The sequence below is a fragment of the Podarcis gaigeae genome (assembly GCF_964106915.1).
Source record: "Podarcis gaigeae genome assembly, chromosome: 13".
Classification (NCBI taxonomy): Eukaryota; Metazoa; Chordata; class Lepidosauria; order Squamata; family Lacertidae; genus Podarcis; species Podarcis gaigeae.
Genome location: NC_139689.1, coordinates 7,292,936 through 7,314,608, shown reverse-complemented (window position 1 = coordinate 7,314,608; position 21,673 = coordinate 7,292,936). Strand labels below are relative to the sequence as shown.

The 21,673-nt window shown below is 46.3% G+C and overlaps 2 protein-coding genes and 1 long non-coding RNA gene across 3 annotated transcripts; 1 reads left to right on the top strand and 2 right to left on the bottom strand.

The window, feature by feature from the left end:
* Positions 1-1,818: 1,818 nt before the first annotated feature.
* LOC310828871 (uncharacterized protein C14orf93) lies at positions 1,819-10,076 on the bottom strand. The gene is made up of 6 exons (XM_083706834.1): positions 8,175-10,076; positions 7,231-7,476; positions 6,978-7,039; positions 6,311-6,414; positions 5,665-5,777; positions 1,819-3,389 (listed from the first exon to the last, which is right to left on the bottom strand). Exons 1-6 carry the CDS (start codon positions 8,694-8,696, stop codon positions 2,988-2,990), a joined length of 1,449 nt encoding a protein of 482 aa, XP_083562960.1. The 5' UTR covers positions 8,697-10,076; the 3' UTR covers positions 1,819-2,987.
* Positions 10,077-10,358: 282 nt separating this feature from the next.
* LOC310829123 lies at positions 10,359-14,245 on the top strand. Its single transcript, XR_014557168.1, has 2 exons — positions 10,359-11,501; positions 13,501-14,245. It is a non-coding gene; the product is annotated as an uncharacterized lncRNA (long non-coding RNA).
* Positions 13,756-20,387, bottom strand: PSMB5 (proteasome 20S subunit beta 5). The gene is made up of 3 exons (XM_083707112.1): positions 20,073-20,387; positions 17,815-18,121; positions 13,756-14,237 (listed from the first exon to the last, which is right to left on the bottom strand). The coding sequence occupies exons 1-3, from the start codon at positions 20,319-20,321 to the stop codon at positions 13,939-13,941; spliced, it is 855 nt and encodes a 284-aa protein (XP_083563238.1). The 5' UTR covers positions 20,322-20,387; the 3' UTR covers positions 13,756-13,938.
* Between the last annotated feature and the right edge of the window lie 1,286 nt (positions 20,388-21,673).

The following is a 21,673-nucleotide window of genomic DNA, read 5'->3' as shown; positions in this document are numbered from 1 at the left end:
CACACCAACTCAAAGCCAGTTACAATATTTTAAGCAAAAGCCAAATACCAACCTTTTCTAAATAAATAAACCATATTAAAACATCCCCACTCGTGTAAAAAGGCCACAGATAGTTAAAAGTCAAAGGCCTGATTAAAAATGAATGTTTTTGCCTAAAGATATGCAACAATGGCACCAGGCAAGCCTCCTTGGGGAGAGCATTCCTACAACTATTAAAGGTACAGGAGTCCCATCTGCTCTTTTTGTACCCAGCCATCATGGCAGGATATAGTGTTAGCCTTGAGACCAGATGCCTTAGTTCTTCCCCTGGCACAGACCGATTACCCGAGAGACTTTAGGAGAATCACTAGCTCAGCCTCAGTTTACCCTGTTTGTAAAATAGATGTATTCTATTAATGTACCACCCAAACATTTTATAGCAAGCTTTTGTTTATTTTTACATGGGGGGGGTGTCTTATGGGCTCAATGTGAACCACTATGAGATTCAGCTTGGTAAGGAATTCGTTACAAAACTGTACAGCACTGTGTACACTAGAAACTGCTAAAAAGTAGTGTGTATACATGTAGTAGCTGGTAGTGGGAGGAGTCCACTTTTCCCATTACCTTAAACTTACCTTGTGAAAAGAGCCTAAAACTCAGTTGTTCCAGTATTATTGCCACCCATATGACAAGGTGATGGCTATGCTGTTTTAACTGTCTCTGTCCATGGTAGCTTCTTTTGATTGATAGGTTTTGCAATCTATAGATTTCAGTTTGTGTTTATCTGTGGAGCTGAGATTCTATCTGAACCAGGAAAACATAGCCAGGGGACAGCCATTAGCCCAGATCAATTAATGAGGAGTTTTACAAATACGTTAGGTGCTTTATGCATACCTAAGATTTTGAACATAGGAAGTTGCCTCTTGGTCCACCTACCCCTGTGCTCTAGGTGGCAGCGTATCTCCATTCCAATGTTCCTGGCAGTGTTATTTCCCATCACTGGAACCTGATCTTTACCAGTGACCTATTGTCCCATTCTTTCAATGCATTCTCTTATGATCAGAATGGAGTTTCTGATTATTGCTTGTGACTGTAAATAGAGACGGATGGATTGTCATAGAAACCAAGATACAGGGTCATGGGTTACAGGGAGCCGAGTGAGTGTCGAGGAAAGGAATAGAGGGCTGCAGCAAGCATAATAACACTGACCACTCTTACACTTTGCTTTTTTCTAGATCAAACAAAGACTGATAACAGGTGTCTGCCCAGCCACAGAGGAAAAAGACTATCCATCCTTTTGTACTATCTAAAAAAGCCACTAGAGGACAGTGATGACTCAATAAATATCCAGTTTATGCCTTTGATACAGTAGTATGCCTAAGGATGGTACTGTGGCCCTCTTTTGGGGGGCTGTTTTGTACCCCCAATGTCTGCACACCTGACAGCACCCTCTAAAATATGTTTCTCATAAGTCCATCCATGTACATAAGAACATGAGAAGAGCTTGCTGGATCAGGCCAATGGGCCATTTGGTCCAGCATCCTGTTCTCACAGCAGCTAGCCGGGTGCCCATGAGAAACCCACAAACAGGATCCAAGCAGAAGAGCCCTCCTCAGAAGCATTACGGACTCTAGCTGTGGAGGCAGAGCATAGCCATCATGGCTAGTAGAGCCAACATCAGCCTCCTCCATGAATTTGTCCAATCCTCTTTTATAGCCAGTATTAGTTGGTGGCCATCACTGCCTCCCGTGGGAGCCAGTGCCATAGTTTCATGACAGGTCAGTGGTAAGACTGACACACAGTTAATTTGAAACAAATTCTTTTAAAAACTTGAGCCAGGCAAGTCAACACGTACTTTTACTTAGTAAGAACAATGAAGAGTCTCGTGGCACCTTAACACACTTATGGCGGCATAAACTTTTGTGAACTAGAGTCCACTTCGTCAGATGCATGAAGTGTTAATGACTCTTTGCTGTTTTGGCTGCAACATTCTAGCACAGCTAATCCTCTGGAAATTAATTAGTGTACATTTGTGTGAATTAGCATATGCAATTTTTTAAAAAAAACAACAAAAAGCCTGGTATTTTACCACTGGTAAAAGAGATATTTCTTTTCCTCCTGTTGTAGGGGACTTGGAATTTGACAATAGAGAACCATTCCTGAAACCTAGCAAAGGGGAAGTTATCACAACAATGCAATAATAAAATCCAGGAGTGTTGTTTCTTAGCTCTTCAAGTTCCTACACAAGATTTTTACTCTTCCTGCAAACAAGAGGGAGGAATAGGAACTCTGAAAGTAGGAGGGAGGTTTATGAAGGAATAAAATACACACCTGCCTAATGTTTTCACAGAACAGTCAACTTGGTATCACTAAATGTTTCTAATTTAAAAGCATTGCTATCAATGAAGAGTCAACCAAGAAGCACTCTAAGTGTTCTCTTAACTCTTGTGGTCCCAAAAGCAGTTTGACTAAGCAGTGAGCAATCCCCATAATTTCAGAAAACGTCTCAGACATTATTATCATTTTTTTGCGTTACTATTAACTCAATAGTATAACTGAGAGTAGTTTTGTAATGTGAAAGGTTCTCCAAAGTTTCTGATCCACCCAGTCCACAATGTAGTCAGTTTTTATGGAAATTCCTATTTATGTTTGAAGGTTGCTTTTACTGAAGGCTCAGAAAAAACTTAATTCCCTTTGCAACGTTGTACTCTTCATGTTCACACCGTCAACCTGTAGGGTATAGACCAAACAGCCATATCTTTGTGAAGGGCTCCTTTTCCCAGTGGTGTCCCTCTCTATCCTCCATTTCTTCTCTATCATGACCTAGAAGTAATAGCTCCTTATGGAGCGAAGATGCGTCTCAGCCCACAAATGCAACCTGGCGCATGGCAGGCAATTTGCTTCCCTCCTCCTCTTTGGGAAGATACTCAGTTCAGCTGGTGGTGAACCTGTATTCTCTCCTTGTCTTCCTTTTGGCTGCCATATTAAACACGACCAGCATTTTCAGGTCACTCATCCTTTTCCACTTTGATCTCAACAAATGAGCTGAGGTCAGGACAAAAGCCCTTGTGGCTGGGCGGCCTAGGCGGTGTGCCCGCCCTGGCTCCTTCCTCTTGAAAATGGGGGTTGTAGAGGTGCAAGGGCAGGAGCTGAGCTTCAGCGGAGGGCAGGCGGTCAGAGGGCGACCCATAAACCCGGTTAGCTTTGGTGCCATGCTTTGAGTTGGCATCAAGTCGGTAGCAAAGCTGAGTGAGAGGGGTAGCGCGGAATCGTGGGGGGCGTGCCACCCACACACCTGGCTCACTTAGGCTGTCTTCCTCGTCTGACATGAGCTCCTCCGTCACGCCTTGCCACAGACGCTGCTCTTCAGGGCCCAGCAGACGCGCCACCCCTGAACGATTTGCAAAAAGCTAATGGGAAGACAAAATGAAGCCTAATTAGTCATTCTAAGAATATCATCTTTGCCTACGCCCCTGCAATTACTCACCCCATCTGTCCTCACTGGTCTGTCTTTCCCAAATGTCTCTCCCTGCCCCCAAACTCCTCTATCATATACCTTCCCCCCCATTTTGTCCTCCCCCTAGTGTTGGAGGACTCCAAAACTTGGCTCTACCTGGGCCTGCCATACTGCAATCCCCCACCACCTTAGGAATTTGCTTCCTTGCTGCCCAGTGTCTTTTAAAAAGTGGAACCCGCTCTGTGGCATGTGTCTGAAAATCACAGCTTTCTGCTGCCCAGCATTTGACAAGCTAGCTTGGGAATCGTCTCTGCAGCAGAAATAGAACACATGCTCCAAGGCCTGCAGTTTATAAAGCAAACACCTCTTGGCAGCTGTGGGTTGATGGGCTCATTGGCCCCACCACCCGAGTGTCTGCTCCCCTGGGTGAAGGAAAGTCTCTTCTACTACAGGGAGGTCTCAGAAGCTTTACTCTGAGGCAGGCTTCATTTTTCTTTCTTTTTAAAGGAAGACCAGCACTGCTTTGATAAATGATACTGGAAAACAAGTGGGATGCAGACATAATGATCCAGTTCCCTGGTTTTGTCTTCTTCCTTTTTTTTCTGTTTCAGGCTGCTGTCTTAGAAGCCGACACTTGCAAATAAGCCATATTGAACTCAATGGGCCTTATGTCTGAGTAAATACACTTAGGAACGAACTGCTAGGTAGGAAGCTAATTAGAATGAATAGTAGTTTGTTTAACAACTTTGATCAAGTAATTTATTTTTGACTGAGAGAATCCTCTCACCCTGCTAACAGACCAATCCTGTGCGTATTTATTCAGAAGTCACACTTTTTTCAATGGGATTACCTTATGTATGTTCATGAGACTGCAGTCTTTAAAAAATGACATTTCAGTTGCAATCCTAACCTATCCAGGATTATGCCATATTGGAGTCAATAGGACTTCTAAGCAGACATAGGATAGCACTACTCATTAAGGATTTAACCAGTTAAATCACTTCTAAAACCTCCATAACATTTTGTAAACTGTCTCCGGTTTACCTTTGGCAACTTTCCATAAAGCATAGGCATATTTAACTCAGATGTAAGTCTCACTGCAGTTCATAGGGCTTATTCGCAAGAAGTGTACATAAGATGACAGCCTTAAGGAGTAAGCTCCATTGAACACAGTGCCATTTACTTCTTAGTTAGGATCAGGTTATAAAAAGGGGAATGAAATGGTGTTGTCTGAGGAAATGTCGTTACGGCTGGAATCCAAGAACAGTCAGAACTCAAATGTTATGTAAGTCACAGCTGAGGAGGAAACATGCACTTATTAATTATGAAATCTGAGTTATTTAACACCTAAACTGCTTGATGAAACTGATGGAATGTCTTTGCAGCAGTTTGAACATATATTTACTTCAAGTAATTTCAACATCACATAGTTCACTGAAGATATAGAGCAGTTCCCACTACATGTAGCCTGTTCTAAGCTGCCTTATATAATCAGGGTTAGAAAGGACCCCAAAGATCTATGAGAGGGGAACCTCTGACCCTCCAGAGGTTGTTAAACTACAACTTCCACCATCCATGGTCATAGGCCATGCTTGTTGGGGCTGATGGGAAGTTGTTGTTCAACAATATCTGGAGGGCTAAGTCAAATCCCTCTGCCAATGCAGGAAATTCTCTGCTATAGCATCCCTGATAGCCATCTGCCGTCGGCATAAAAAACAAAGAGTCCAACTTCTGAGGCAGGTCTGTTCCACTGTTAAGCAACCCATCCCATTCAACAACCGGAGTGTGTTGAGCAGAGATGAAATGGGCCTAGAGACCAGCCCTGTAATGAAAATTTGGAAGGAGTTGTGGTATGTTTAGCCTGGAGCATAAGAAGCCATCTTTAAATATTTGAAGGTCTGTCATAGATGACAGAGCAAATTTCCAGGGAATAGGATATGAACCTACAGTTCAAATTACAAGGAAGAGAATTCCAGATAAATATTAAGAACTTTCTTAGTGCACCAAACCTATTCCTTCACCTGTCATATACAGTGTTGCTTCTTTATGTTTCTAACCAGAATATAAATGCCATTTTCTACTCCACTTCAGTGTGATTTTTGGAATTGATGGAGGAATGCATTTGGGCTTAAATAAAAAGAGGGGCAAAAAACTATTTTTGGTAGATAATGTAGTGTTGAGATAATACAGGAGAAATACTTCCTCAGAAAAAAGGATTGGTCCCTTACCCGGTAGCGTCTACTTCGTAGTTTCTTCTCCTCCTTCTCCTTAAGTCCTTTGAAGGGATTCAGAGAGTTGCGATACTCACGTCGTTTGGTTAGAAAATAGGCCACACAAGCACCTAACAGAACAAAAAGTAGGCAAAGCAATTGCAGGCATGAAGAGCAGGAACTTGAAGCACACTTGAGTAACCAGAGGATATTTATGTCTGCATGTCTGTGTATATGAACAGCCAGCATTTCAATGTCACCAGAAGCTAAAGACTTTTCTCTTTACCTGGGATATTTGGCTCCTAATTTGAAGGGTGGCACTGTGGCCTCTTTTAGTGGGTTAGAGTTTGCAAATCCTGCCTTTCTTCTGCATAGCTGTGCTTTTACATTGTCATTGGATATTCTGAACTGGTTCCAACATAAGTCACTTTAGTCACGGTCTGAGAAAAGTGACTGACAAATATCACAACAACAACAGCAACAACAACAGCAGCAGTAGGTTCCAGAGTGAACACCAAGAGAGATATTTATTTTCAGACCTGGAGTAAAATTTACCAGCAAAGTGTATAAGGATTACTCAACAGGTAAAAATGTTCTAGGTATTTTCTAACAATAAAATCCAGACATGAACCAAGTGAAGTGTTTTTATTCACCCTCATCTTACCTTTTAGTTCTTTGTCAGTGTAATTGTGGTGATTTGATACCAATTCATGCTTCAGTTTCTCCAGCAAGAATTTCACTACAGAGATATTCCATGAAGATTTAATGCTGGGGTGGGGGGAGAGAGAAAGAGAATGGAGAAACGTAAAGACTAGAACAAATCCATCTTCAAAACCCATATTTTTAGCAATGCCTTCAGCACAACCTCCAGGTCCTCATACCATAATCTAACTAACCCTAAGTACATTATTCTCCCATCTTTACCGTGACTCTCTCCTTCTTCTCCTTCCTGTTGTCTCCCATGTGTTGCATTCTATATTACAAGCCCTTAAGGCAGAGACCTCTCCTCTTGTAGTTTATAAAGCACGTTGCAAACAATTGGCCCTATATAAGCATTAATAACCTAAAGGTTATTAAGGTGCCTTAATAAGGGATAATAATAATGAAGGCTGACTATTCAGGATGTTGAGATTAATTTCAGTGGGAACATGGGTTGCCAGATCAATAAAGGCGTTCTGTGCTTCTATTAGCTATGCAGAAAAGACCAGCTTGATCCATGCAACTTCCTTCTCCCATCACAACACAGTGAGAAGAGAAGCCACACTTGTTGGCTATCTTTCCTTTGCAGTTACTCTTCCTTATCTTATTTGCCAATCCCACCCAGAGCTCACCTCTCAGAGCCATCAAACCTCTTGTCATTGGTGATGTGGTTGTGGACATTATGGACCAGTTTCTGGGAGAGTAAACAGAAAGAGATAAGTGCCCCTCCACAGTAACTCTGCAAACCCCAAGCTATTAAAACAGAGCAGCATGCCTCAGAAAGTTAATTAAAATAAGCTTTGCAGTGTCTAAGCTGCTGGGCCCATGCCAAGTTCCTTGTGAGACACAAGCTCCAATATGTGGCAGCTATCTAAGGCAACTAACCGAGAGCACCAAGTCCCTCTTGCGCCTTGCATTCTTCTGTCCCATGCTTCGGTTTCTACAAGGAAGACTTGCAAAGCCCAAAGAGAAACGTGGCTCCCCATGCATGTTGTCCTCCAAGGTGATGCTGTTGGGGGATACCTCTGGGCAGGAGAGAGAAGGATCATCCAGAGGCTGAGAGGAGGGGGAAGGTGGTGTGGCATAGACCCGTTGAATGGAGACATCTACTGCAGGTGATTCTTCTGCTCCCTGGGAACAAGAAAAAGACTTGTACAACTTAATATGATATCCTTCATTCCAAACTGCAGCTACCCTTCCTATCGCAGCTGCTATTCCAATTCTACAGCTCTGACTCAAAATGTGGGCATTTAATTAATCTCTGCTCTACTATCCTTTAAAGTTCCTCCAAACCTTCTTTTGTGTGTTTTCACGCACGCACACAAAACGCATTGGCCTGCAAACACAAGTGCGTAATGGCCAAAACACATAGCTGAATTTTAAAGCCTCTTTTTATCTTGCACCGACAAAAGTTCACAGTTGGCTCAAGTGGTACGGAAGGCTCAAAGGCACTTCTCATAGCCCCATATATATGAAAACATTCTAACACTAACCCACTAGAACATCTGCCAATCACAACGTTGCCAATGCCCCTTAATCATCGCAAACAGCTCCAGCCTGGCTCCCGTACCAGCTTTGGTATCACATATACAAATACACATACACTTTTAGCTCTTGCCAGTGCCCCCCAACCCCAGGCCACAACAGCAGAGCAGAGCTTGGCATGGCTCCCAGAATGCATCTCTCCTGAGCAGGTCATTGGCAGAGGAGGCGAGAGATGCCATCAAATATTCATGAGCCCATCTGTGTCTGACCGGAGGGACATGGGGACTGTGTGTATTTTGTGGGGTGGGAGGGACAAAGAAGCTCTTAATCTTCAGCCTACATACCCCGCCAAGCCCCCCGGGCCCCAGATGCACAGGCGAGAAACCCAAGTGTCCAGGTGGCCCTGCCGCCGCTCCCAGCTGCCGCAGCTCTTCAATGACCACCTGGACGCCAGTTCTGAAGCCTTCGGCCTCTTGTTCCTCCTCATTCTGCTCTTCATTGTCCTCTTGCCGCTCCTCAGGACCACTCAGGGGGCTGGCTTTGACGACAGGGGCTGTCCTTCGGCGCAGTGTCCCCATTTCCTCCTCCAGCCGCCTCAGGGCTTCATTATTGGCCTTGGCCAGGCTCAGCGCCACCTCAGCAAGGCCCACTGCCTTCTCTACACGTTGATAGATGACATGGAGCAGTTGCTCTGAAGACTGTACTGCTAGCCCACTGCCTGTAACTGTGATAGGGGTGCCTGATGAAGATGGTGGCGGGGGCGGCGTAGTCGCCTGAGCCCCCGGCTCCTGCTTGCAGGTGCAGCAGCAGCATTTTGCCTCTTTGGTGCCGGGAGGGGAGAACAAAATTGTGGCACTGAATGACATGACGATGCAGGTTTATGAGGGATTCTTGGTGTTCCCCAGCTAGTTCTCTTGGAGGAGGCAAGGCGAGCTTCAGATCTGGCCTGGAATGCTCTGTGATGGAGGCATGCCCATGGCACTGCTCAGAAGGCTGGGTCTCAGCAAACAAGAGGAAAGATATTAAAGAAATATTTCTAAGAGTATGACTGGAGCAGACAGCCATGTTGTAGTACATCTGAACCTACCTGCTTCTGATCATCTAAATTGCTTAGATTTAGGCTCTAACCTCTGTATACAGATCTGCTGCAGCCAAACCCAACAGGCAAGGCCATTTCATACTTGCATTCAATCTAATATGTCTAAATCTGTGGTTCGGAAACTCCCCCCTCCCCAATCCCTTGATGCAGTTGCAATGCATTTTGCTAGATGCTGTATTTTAAACTGCATTTTCCTTTGTTCTTTTATTTCTTATATTGTATCAGGCTGAATTACAATTTGGATTCCATAGAATTCAAATTATAATTCAATAAATTTGAGAAATAAAAGAAGCAATTAAAATACAATCAAAAATCATTATATTTAAGGCAGACATGCCACAGAACACCTGAATAAAAAAAAAAACTCAACTGACTATGAATCAGTTTGTGAGCCCCAATCTAGATTTATGCTCAGTGTGATTAACATTAGGAGGGATTCAGCACTATCTTCCAGCCACCCGACTTGTCCATTTGGATCTATATGAACCCACAGCTGACCTCTTGTAAATCTTATTGCTTTTAGTCTATATCTATTGATTATTTTGGCAGTCAAAGTCCTGCAATGAACTCAAGAGCTGAACTAGCAGTTCGGGTTTTGGCTACCTCTTTTCAATTTCTTTGTAGAAGCACTGAGACCCTGCCAAAAGAAAAAAGTGGGGGGAAACCTCTGCTTTGTTTCAGTAGTTCACACTGTGCAACGTTTGTTTTTCCTCAAAAGTACAGTTTGCTTTTAACCAGCAGCGCATTCAGCTCTTGCAAAGCACTTGCAAACAGCCCTTGAAGAACCAATGTTTTTGAATCTCCGTAACTGGGGACGGAGGAGGGGACCGAGTCTGAGGTGAAAATGGAAAGTAAAGCGGAGAGGGGAAACTATCCATCCCCATGCCTAGGAAGCTGTTCCGTTTTTCCAATTTCAACTGCTCGAAAGTGGTTTTAAAGTTCATGCAAGGCATCTCTTTGCATATTTAAAATTCGCAACCCCCAAGGCGAGAAACGTGCCCGGGGTTTCTCCTCGTTTGGTTCTGCGGCCCAATGGTTTGGAATCCTACACTCCCTAGCATTCCATCCCGCGTGTGCAGCGCCCGGGGTTGGGGGGCGCGGGGGCCGCAGGAGAAGCAAGAGCGCCGCAGTCGTGTACGAACGGCACAGCCCTCCGTCCGCCCCGCCGCTCTCCGATTGGCTATTGCGGAAGAGCAGGAGGGAGCCGATTGGTTGCAGACAGTGGCGCCTAGGCCCGGGGATAGGAGCGAGGGGCGGGGGAAAGGAACATGGACGGGGAAGAAGGGGGCTCTCTGAGGAGGTCCGCGAGGCTGGGCCCTTTTCAAGGCCGCCTTCCCCACACTGGGTGGTCGAGGGCTTTCCTTTCCGTGGCCCCGCGAAAGGTGCCGGTCATATTCTACGTTTTAAAATCCAATATAAGGACATGTCGAATACCCAGTAATTACACACCAACGACAACAACGCATAAAATAAATGATTTCCCCCCCCCAAAAAAAGTTGCCTTGACTGGGGTATCTTCCAAAATGGCTGACCAGACCCAAGGTCATGTTAAGACTCGAGCCCCACTGGCACAAGGGCACCAACCATGGCCTTGAATAAGAAACCCAGCCACATTTAAATCCTCATTTTCTAATAATATTGTTTCTCCCTCCATTTGTTGCTGGGTTTTTTTCCCCCCCTGCCCACCCAATTACTGAGTATCTGATAAGTATTTTCCCTATAAGTCCTCCCTCAGCTGGTATCCCTGACTAGCAAAGCTGTCTGTCCCCAATGGGCTTGTGTGTCACTCACAATTTTAAAAATTATGTGGCCAGTCTTTCCCTTCTTAATTTACCCTTGCTTTCAAAATGAAGGTTAATTTATTACTTGGGGGAGGGGAAATATTGACAGGCCTCACAGCGCCTGATTCCCAAGCATCTGACACAACCCTTCCACACAAAATACTATACAGATCCTCCAATTTATTAGCTGCCATGTTCCCACTGCAATGTCAGGGCTAGAACACCCCCAGGGTCATAAACACTTAGAGTACTCTTTTATTCCAGGGAAGACAGGCGAACTAATGCCAGTGTACTGGAAGAAGCAAAGATCAATAGTGTCGAAGCAATGATTCTTCAACATTAACTTCGTTGGACTGGTCTTGATGTTCGAGTGCCTGATTATCGTCTTCCAAAGCAACTACACTACTCTATTCCGAACTTAAAAATGGAAAGCGTAATGCTGGCGGTAAACAAAAGAGGTTTAAAGACTCTTGAGGCAAATCTATAAAAATGTAGTATAAACACCGACAATTGGGAAACACTGGCCTGCAAGCTCTCCAATTGGAGAAGTCTTTACCAAAGGTGTCATGGGCTTTGAAGACACTCGAACTCAGGACGAAAGGGAGAAACATGCTAAGAGGAAGGCATGTTTGGCAAACCCTCAACGTGATCTACTCCCACCCAGAAACAAACCTATGTCCCCACTGTGGAAGGATGTGTAGATCCAGACTTGGCCTCCACTATGTTCATGGAAGGCAATCTTACTCGGTTACGAGTGATCGCCAAAGAAGAAGAAAACCCTTTTATTCCAGGTTAATTTAAGTCCAAAATGATTCCGCAGCCAGTCACTAATGAAAAATTGGGCCAAAGGAAATTCACCGTTTCAGTGCTTTACAGCAATCCTGGCAGGGTGAACAAAAGAATTAATAATGCATGTTAGCATATTTGTCACCCCAAATGATATTGAATAAGCCCCCTGTGCCTTTTCTAATCACCCTCTTGTAGAAACAAAAGCATGATTAGATTGAGACGAGAGAAGGTATATTTGATTAAAAAATCCAACGCAGATGCATGCATTATTCCTCTGCAAGCCTGATCATGTAGACACACATCCTGTGTGCCTAATTAGTATACTCACAGCCTCACCTCTCCACTTATTTTCCTATCCGCTCTTCTTGAAACACCATTTACCTCTACAGCATCACAGCCAAATCACATTACTTTACACAGCGTTAAATAATCCAGACTAACTGCCTTGTTATTAATGACCACTACTAATTCCCATTAAAATTCTCACATCATCCACAATAAAATGAAGAAAGGTATTCCCCCCACCCCCATTCTTTAAAGCCCCATAGCAGTTAAAGGGCTTGGAGGGGTAAACTAATCTTTGATCTATGATATCTGAGTGTTACCTATTTTCCTGTACACTTATCCATCCCTCAGCATTATATAGACCTCTTTCTCCCTCTTTGCTATATCCATGTACAGTATAAAAGCCTCCAAAGCTACTCTGTTCCTGCATGTACATATATTTTCTGCCAAGCATATCCCTGCTCTCCTGCTTTCCCCCCTCCCACATTCTGCCACATACAAGACTCTCTCTCCCTTGGCGTATATTTTCCCTGGCAAGGCCAAAGAAGGGATTGGGGTGCCTCCCTTTTCAATCCCTCCCCAGATCCTTTCCCCTCCACCCCCACCACCCCCAATTCCATCCCACACGTCCCTGGGAAAAGGATACTGGAAGGTCGTGCAGCTCTTTGTATTCGTGTGTGTGCAAAGGGGGAGGATGTGCACCCTGCTGCCAACCGCCACACCCCCATGCTCCCCCCTTCTGCCCTGATTGGCCAATCTCCTGTACGCACACAAACACACACCAAAGCTGCACACGCATTCCTGAGCAGGGCCCCAGCAGGGGACACCTAGACTAGCTGGGCACTGCCAATTTCCCCCTTTCCTGGACATGTACAATCAGGCTGTTTTTTATTCCTCCAATTTACACTTCCCTTTGATCCTTGCCACCCTTTACTTCTGCATGCTATTTTGTTTCTCAAAGCCTTCCTCTCATGCTCCTGCTAGTCCCTCGTGTTTCTTCTTCTATATTTATTTCACTCCAAACTGTTTCTGTTATTGCTCTCCCCTTGGCTCCTGTGTACACACAGCTTTCATCTCATTGCCTTCCTCCTTCTGTTCATCCTTCTTGCCGGCTGTTCCCTTCAACCTTTGCAGCTGTACCCCCCCGACCCAATCCAGGAAACCCCTTGGCCCATGCCTCACTCATTTTGTTGTGTACTGTAACCCTAATTTTCTTCCTCTCCACCCACTAAACAAGCATGGAGGGGGCAGATTTGGAAAAGGAAAGGCCGTTTACCCAGGAAGGTTTCTTTTGTTTTCGACTCTCTACAAAACTACGCCTCCATCTTGGCTGCTTTGTTCATTCTGTTCCTGCTGCCCTGCAGCTGGCAATAACCTTTTCTGTTCACATTAGGTTCTACGCACTGCACACACATCGCTCGCGTCAATTGGGTGGGAACCAGAAAATCCAACGGTGCATAAGTGTATTTGGGATGGCGATGCTTGGCGAGTGGGCCACCATGGGTTAATATTGGCATGCACTTCTTCATCTATGACTGTCAACATTCAACAAGCTTAGATTTGGGGTGGGTGAGGGGGTGGGATCCCTACGAACGGCAAGGGACTAGTTTGATCAAACGTGTGTGAAGATGCAAGTGAAGTAACGTGGGCTATCATGGGGGAAAGGAGCAATTATTTAACAATCGTTTGACTTCCTCCCTCCCTTGGTATCGGCAGACACGTATGCTTCAGTGCCTGTGGGAACAGCCGACCTTCTGCTTTCTTGCCTAGGAACAATGAATTTCAAGAGACATTTATCTCCCACCTCCTGTGCCCAATCACTAACGCCCACAGAGGCAGCCAACATGTTTGCCCCTCCAAGGCATCCCTCCGCTGGCAGGAATCCAAAGCCAACAACACACCTCTGACGGGACTGGAGTAGCCAAGATTTCCCTTGCCCACTCTCGTTTTTCAAGTGAAGACAAAAAGCAGTTTGGACAGCAGAAGTTTAATTCTGAACAAGGAAAAAAAAACCCAAATACTACATGAAACATGGGTTACAAGCATGAGACATCTTCCCAGACAGCGGCATCTGTGAGTCCCGCCCTTCCTCCAGCCAGCAACCCTTAAAAGACCCCAAATCAGCACCCCTGCTTTCTCCCAAAGTCCATCATCTCAAGCGACTGTTTCTGTGGCTTTGTCATTATATAATTCATGCAGTTTGGACACGTCATCGCTGGAGACACGGACCCAGCCATCCTGGCGTACGTGGTAGAGGTTGACAGTGCCCCCAGAGTAGGCATCACGGTATGTAGCCTGGTAGATGGCGCGACGGGCCAGATCGCAGGCTTCTTCGACGGTGAGATCGTTAGAGTAGCCACGGTCCATCACTCCGTAGGCGTAGACAGAACCGGAGCCCACCGAGAAAACTTTGCCTGAGATGCGGTTCCCTTCACTGTCCACGTAATAAAGGCCTGAAAGGCAAGGCGGGGAAGTTTGTGTTACTGGGGCTTTTCACAAAATGATTACAATTATCGTATCAGCACCAAAGGTTGCCTTGCACACCCTTCTCCCCTCCAAAAATGATCTCAATTTCTATACCGTGTTTTTAAACAGGTTGATGGAAGGGAGCATTCAGCCCTCTGAGCTTCTTCCAGCAACCATCTCCAAGTTTCAACACCCAAGCGCTACAGTTCCTGATGCTGCTGCATGTGTCCCAACATGGGGCTATGCAACTTCCAAAGGAAATGTGGCAACTGGAATGCTGGGGGGGGGGTATGTTCATTGGGAGGAGCTATAGCTATGCATTTTGTTCAAAGCTCAAGAATAAACTTGGCCACAGCTCCAGGCATCTTCTGCCCAGTATTCCCTGCTCTAATCAGCCTTCCTGGACCGTTGACAAAACCCAAAAGGACTAATTCTTCAAGATCAGTTTCCCATCCTGATGGAACAAGCTACACAGATACCTTTCACAATGAAAACACTGGGGTTTCCCTTTCTATAAAAAGAGCTGCAACACAGAGCTATGTGTCTTGTATCCTACACCAGATATAGGGAACCTGTAGCCCTCAAAATGTTGCTGGTCTCCAACTCCCATCAGTTCCCGCAAGCATAGCCTATGGTCAGGGATGATGAAAGATGCAGTCCAACACCTGGAAGGGAAAGGTGGTCCTGGGAAGAATGTGCTTTTAAGTGTTTAGGTGGGGGACAGAATCCTTTGGGGAATGTTAAATGAAGAGGTATTTTAGAATATCCTGAAACTGTAGGCACTGATTTAGAAAGAAATGGGCAGGGGGGAGTTGCACTGAGAGCACAGCCTTGGTGATGGAAAGGGTGGAATATGATGTAGAATATGGAACAAGATCCTCATGCCTAAGTCAGAGGAATAAAGGAAAACAGAAAGGTTTATATCCTAGTCCTTTGCATACTTGGATGCAAAGTATCACTGATTTCAGGGCAACCAAAGACTGCAGCTTCTCTCAGCCCCAATCATATATAGACATATTGGGTATTCCACATGGAAAGACAGGATGTAACAAATAAACATATGAGAAAGGGATTTATCAAAGGGACTAGTCAGTGCAAACATCGAGGAAATTAAAAATGTGCAGAGCCCATGTAAATTCTTTGGATTTTTTCCTCAGGAGAGCAGCCAACCTGGCCCAATGGTCTGCTATACAAATATTAAAAGTAGACAAAACCATTTTAAATACGATCACCACACTGTGATTCTACGCTAGTGCAACCAAGTGCTTCCAGAGGAAGGCCTTCATGGGCAACAAGTACTGGGTACCAACCATCTATGTGGGGATTGTGGGAATCTTCCTACTTACAAATGCAAGCCCAGTCAACTTAGTACATACACCCTTCCCCTGGTATCCGCCAGAATTCTTGGACCACTGCTCCCATCAGTCCCAGACAGCACAGCTGTGGACTAAAACATCTGGAGGGAACCAGGTAGGGGAACATTTAGTAAAACCCATGTGCATGGCACAGCTAGCTGTACCAAAGCAACAATGGCTGTACCAAGCACTTTCTACCTGGAGATACCACCTCGCTAGTTAGCATATTCAACCTGGAGGCACAACCACCCTTGCTTGTAGACACATTTTTACACAGCCAGAGACTTTGCAAGAGTTTCTAGCAGCAGCCCTGCAGAAGCTAAATAGGTCGGGGTCTGATCTGTGCCTGTATGCGAGACCCCTTGTGAGCCCTACATGCATCTGAAGGCAGCCCTGTTTAGGGAAGCTTTTAATGTTTGATGTATTACTGTATTTTAATATTTTGTTGGAAGCCACCCAGAGCGGCTGGGAAAGCCCAGCCAGATGGGCAGAGTATAAATAATAAATTATTGTTGTTGTCATCATCATCATCTTAAGTTTCAAGATGGAAGAAAGCAGGATATAAAATAATATACTTAATTGGTAAACTATAATAACCTCACCACTAGCAAGTTGGTTGTAAAAGTGCAGCAGTGTTTGGGGGAAGAAGGTTGCAGCTACGACTACAAGTGAGACATTGGACCCAACTGTCCTATATATCTGAAGCAGCGTCATACTATTTTAAACAGTCATGGCTTCCCCCAAAGAACCGTGGGAAATGTAGTTTGTTAAGGGTGCTGAATGTTGTTAGGATGCTCCTATTCCCCTCACAGAGCTACAACTCTCAAAACTTCCCAGGGAAGAGGGATTGACTGTTCTGTGAACTCGGCTCTTGTGAGGGGAATATAAGCCTCATAACAACTCTCAGCTGTTCCCAGGATTCTTTGGGAGAAGCTATGACTGTTTAAAGTGGTATGATACTGCTTTCAATGAATGGTGCAAATAGGGCGATAATCAGTCACTTCTCCAATACAGTGGACACTCGGGTTGTGAACGTGATCCGTGCGAGATACACGTTTGCAACCTGCAGCGTTCGCAACCCGCAGCAGCGCGTCTGCACACACGCGCATTGCGATTCGGCACTTCTGCGCACGTGCGACCGCCGAAACCCGGAAGTAACCCGTTCCGGTACTTCCAGGTTTCAGCGGGTGCGTAACCCCCCAAAAAACGCAACCTGAAGCAGCTGTAAGCCGAGGTATGACTGTAATTTATCCAGGTATCTGCCAGATATTTTAATTCAGCTAGCAGGGCAGTATGTTTCCTATGTTACTGGCTCCACCTCCCTACAGAATTGAACACTTACCTATAAAGAGTATTAACGTGCTGTAGTTTCCCAAGGAAGTAGAAACAAACAAAAGTGAGCGAGAGAGAGCAGGAGCCAAAGTATCACTTGAGATGCACAGCAGAATTCAGAACCAGTGCATGTTCTTTTCGCAGTGTCAAAATGCAATGTCAGAAAACCCAACCCAAAACTCGGACAGCATGTGAGGTAGGGGTACAGCCTTAATTAGTCCTAAACCAATGCAAATGTAAAGGTTGGGGAGTCTCGGAAGGTAGTTTTAAGTGACGAAAGCAGAAACAGGAAGACACTGGACCCCAAAAAGGTAATCTTAACCATCATTTTTTTTTTATCCTGCCCTTTCTCCCAAAGGAGCACAGGGTGCCAGATAAAAAAATATATGTGCATTCAGGAACATCACACAATGGATTTATCACCGCCTGTATAGCACTTCCCACAGCAAATGCCAATGTAAATACAGACAAGGATTGTGGAGTCACCAGAACATAGGGATGGGTACGGGCATGATCAAGGAAAATACACTCATACCTCGGGCTGAAGTTGCTTCAGGTTAAGCGCTTTTGGGTTGCGCTCCGCGGCGACCCGGAAGTAAAGGAACATGTTACTTACAGGTTTCGCCGCTTGTGCATACACTCAAAATGACGTCACGCACATGCGCGGAAGTGGCAAATCGCGACCCACGCACACACAGTTGCAGGTTGCATTCACTTCAAGATGCGAACGGGGCTCTGGTACGGATCCCGTTCGCATCCTGAGGTACCACTGTAGCGCAAAGGCTAAATCTGGTTAGAATTTAGTAAGACAGGGGAGTGGAGAGGACATTTAAATCTTATGAAAGCCCCCCCCCCAAGAAAAATGTGGTGTCCTCACCTGGCCCTCGCTTGTCCCAGCCACAGATCATGGTACCCATAGAGAGCCCCATTCCCTTGTACTGATACACCATGTTGGCCAACAGCTTTGAGGCAGCAGCCACCGATATCCGCTCCTTGTTGCGGAGTTCATAGATGCGACACTGCCGTGCCAGCAGCCGCTCCCAGAAGCTGCAATCGGCTGCACCACCAGCCATGGTGCCCAGCAGGTAAGGGTTAATCTCGATGACCTTCTTGACCGTCTGAGAAGCAATGTAGACACCTGCTGTTGCCCGGGAATCCACGGCCACTATCACACCATGCTGAAACTGGAGGATCAAGGAATCAAGAGGTCAAGATCATGATGAACAAACCACAAAGGATACACACAACCAGAATGAATGGCAATCCAAAGTGTGCCCACCCTGTTTGAAGGCACCAGTGCAAGAGGGTTCCTCACACCCCATTACATGGTCCAGGTGATAAGATACCATCCTGAGGCAACATTCACCTGCCAATCCAGTATGGGATTTGCCAAAGCAGCCTACCTCTGTCTCAACCTGAATCACCAGTCCAAAAGAACACCAGGGTTTGTGAGGCCAGTATCCCTCTCCCTCAGAAGTGCCCACAAGACATCAAAAGCCCATTAATTCTATTCCAAAAAACTCAGGTGATAATCTCAAAGTGACTTTTGAAGACAATGCCACCCTTTGCCCACCTTCTCAGGTCTTCCATTTCCTGAAGCCTTTCCTTCAAGTGAATCCCTCTCTACAAAGTGCGCCTTCCACTTCCCAATTTTCTATGCCCCCAACTGAACCAACCTATTCTCCCAAATTACCCCAATATGGACTCCAGTATCCTTCGCACATATCTGAACATCCAGTTCAGGCCTCTTATTCGCCACTAACTACAGTAGTGCCTCGCAAGACGAAATTAATTCGTTCCGCAAGTTTTTTCTTCTTGAGAGTTTTTCGTCTTGCGAAGCACGGTTTCCCATAGGAATGCATTGAAAATCAATCAATGCGTTCCTATGGAAACCGCCTTCAGATCAGGTCCGGGGACAGTCTGTCCCCCAACCTCTTCTGAAGGCTGGGGGGGGGGACAAGGGCTTTTCTTCCCACCCCCAGCATTTTAAAAAACCCCGGGACAGCGGAGGACTTCTCTGCTGTCCGGGGTGATCTTAAAATGCTGGCGGGCGGCAGCGCTGCCGCTGTCCTGGGGCGATTTAAAAGCCCCCGGGAAGGCAGGCAGGGGGGACAAAGACTCTCTTCTGAAGGCCGGCAGGGGGCAAAAGTCTTTGCTCCCCCCCCCCGCCTGCCTTCAAAAGCCGTCCGGGATAGCGGGAAGCGTTTCCCTGCTATCCCGGACTGCTTTTAAAATGCTGGCGGTGGGGAGCAAAGCCTTTCGGCCCCCGCCGGCCTTCCTGGACCTCTTCTGAAGGCCGGAGGGGGGAAAAGGCTTTGCTCCCCACCACCAGCATTTAAAAGAGGTCCCCGGAGATTTCCCTATGGGCTTTCTTCTTGCGAAGCAAGCCCATAGGGAAATTCGTCTTGCGAAGCAACTCGCAAAATGAAAACCCTTTCGTCTTGCGGGGTTTCCGTCTTGCGAGGCATTCGTCTTGCGGGGCACCACTGTACAGCCACCACCAGCCAGATATCTTTCTTGTCATCCCTACTCCCAGGAGAGCTTATGTATTTTAAGTCATTAACATTCCATACCACCTTGTGACCCTCAGATGAAGGGCGGTATACAAATTTAATTAAACAAACAAATAATCATCAATATTATTAAATTTGTATACCACCCTTCATCCGCAGATCTCATGGTGACTCGCAATCATAAAAACACAGTATCAAAACACAAATTACATAATAAAAAGCCCAGAACGAACTCACAACAAGCACCCACCACCCTGTGAGGCTGAGAGATGGTGACTGGCCTAAGGTCACCCAGGGAGGCTTCATGGCTGAGTGGGGATTCGAACCCTGGTCTCCCGGGTCCTAGTCGGACACTGTAAAAGCTGCACTTTGCCTTCCACGCGCAAATAATAAAAACAGCCAAGAACAGCTTTGAGCAAACAAACAAGATAAAGGTTTCAAAACCTGGGTTTGTAATCCAATGCTGGTCGTACTCAAGAGAGGACCCAACTCATTCGTCTCAATGAGTCTTCTCCAAGTAGGGCTCACCCCCCAAAGCGATGCATCCAACCCCCCCACTCGCACCCAAAGCGCCCCCTCTCAGCCCCCAAAGGGGCGTGTCCCCCCACTCCCCGCCGCCCACCTTGAAGGCCAGGGTGGTGGTGCCGTGCAGCAGCTCGATCTTGGCATCCCCCGCGGCGGTGCCTCGGTCCAGGCCGGGACAAGGGGCCGCCAGAAGCAGGGGCATCCCCGAGGCCTGGGCCTCCGCCCCATGGCCGCCCCCACCGCAGGTGCCGAGCGCGGGGAGTCGGAACTCGTTGCCGGCCCCGAAACCGAAGAACCCGGCCCTGTTCACGGGCAGCTGCGGCTCCAGCAGGCTGGCCAGCGCCATCTTGGATAAGGGCTAGTCACCGTGACTCAGGGCCTACAGCCTATATAGGCTCCGGGCGCCATGTTTGGTGTGGGCAGAGCTCGCGGGAGCCGCACGCCTGTAAGCAAGCGGCGGGCGCCATCTTGGTTGCGGCCTCGTTCTTATTTCACGCCGCGCGTGAGAGGCTGGCTTCGCCATTTTTAGTGAGGGAGCAGGCCGTTTCCTGAGGCTTGCTGGTACGAATAAAATGCCGGGCGCCATCTTAGGTGAGGGCAAGGCTAGACCTGAGAGACCGGCTGCCCCGGCGAAAGCAAATAGGTCAATGGAAGGGAAATGTGTTAGTCACCGTCTTCATTTCCTGGGAGGGGGCGGGGAGGAATGTCGTTTGGGGATGGGAAAGGACGAGTGCTTTTATTCCTTTATATTCTGAGCAACTAGTGAAGTTAGGGGTTGGACTAGATGACCCACAGGGTCCCTTCCAACTCTACAATTCTAGGATTCTAGGACAAAGGAAACGAGTTTTTCTTGTACGGTGCAAGATGTGCAAAGTACTAGTTTCGTTTCCTATGGAACTCACCGCCACATGGTGGCCTGGAGGCCAACAACAAATTCTGGGCTAAAACAAGTAAACAAGTTAGCCCCTCATTCATGATTGGACAGTAGTAGCTGGGGAATCCAGAAGCAGAATTCAAGTACCCTGAAGTGTCTGATCTTTGCGAGTGTGAAGAATAGGGGTTAAACACTCATGTTCAATTGTGCCGCTCTTCTTCTGAACTACTATTATTATTAAATTTATTCTCAGCTTTTCACCATCTAGGTCCCAAAGCAGCTTATAACAATAAAATGACAAAAACAAACAGAATGTAAAGCATAAATTTAACCTCACAAATTTTATATAATAAAAATAAAAAATAAACCTAGAGCATCAGAAAATGTAAAACTTCAAAGACGCAGTCATGTTGCAAAAGCCTCCTGAAATAAAACAATTTTAACCAGGCACCTGAAACTCAGCAGGGATGGTGACAGACTAACATCTAGTGCAGGAATAGCTTATGTGGTGCTCTCTGGACTACAACTTCAATCAACCTCAGCTGGCATGGTCAGTGTGTCTGGAGGTCCTGGGCTGCCCAGTCGACAAGACTCACTGATGCAGTCATTGAAGTTATTCAGGGCTTTATACACTAATTCAACAACTTTGATAGGAAGCCGGTGGTGTTGACGATAGGCAGTTCCCATCACCATACAGAACCATAGCACCCTGCACTGGCAGAAGCTTTGACTGGAATGATCAGGAAGCAGCCTGTATCCCCACATGTTTGGTATCAGCCTCTTCACCTTCTCCCTGGCACCATCGGGGTGGGGTGGGGTGAAAG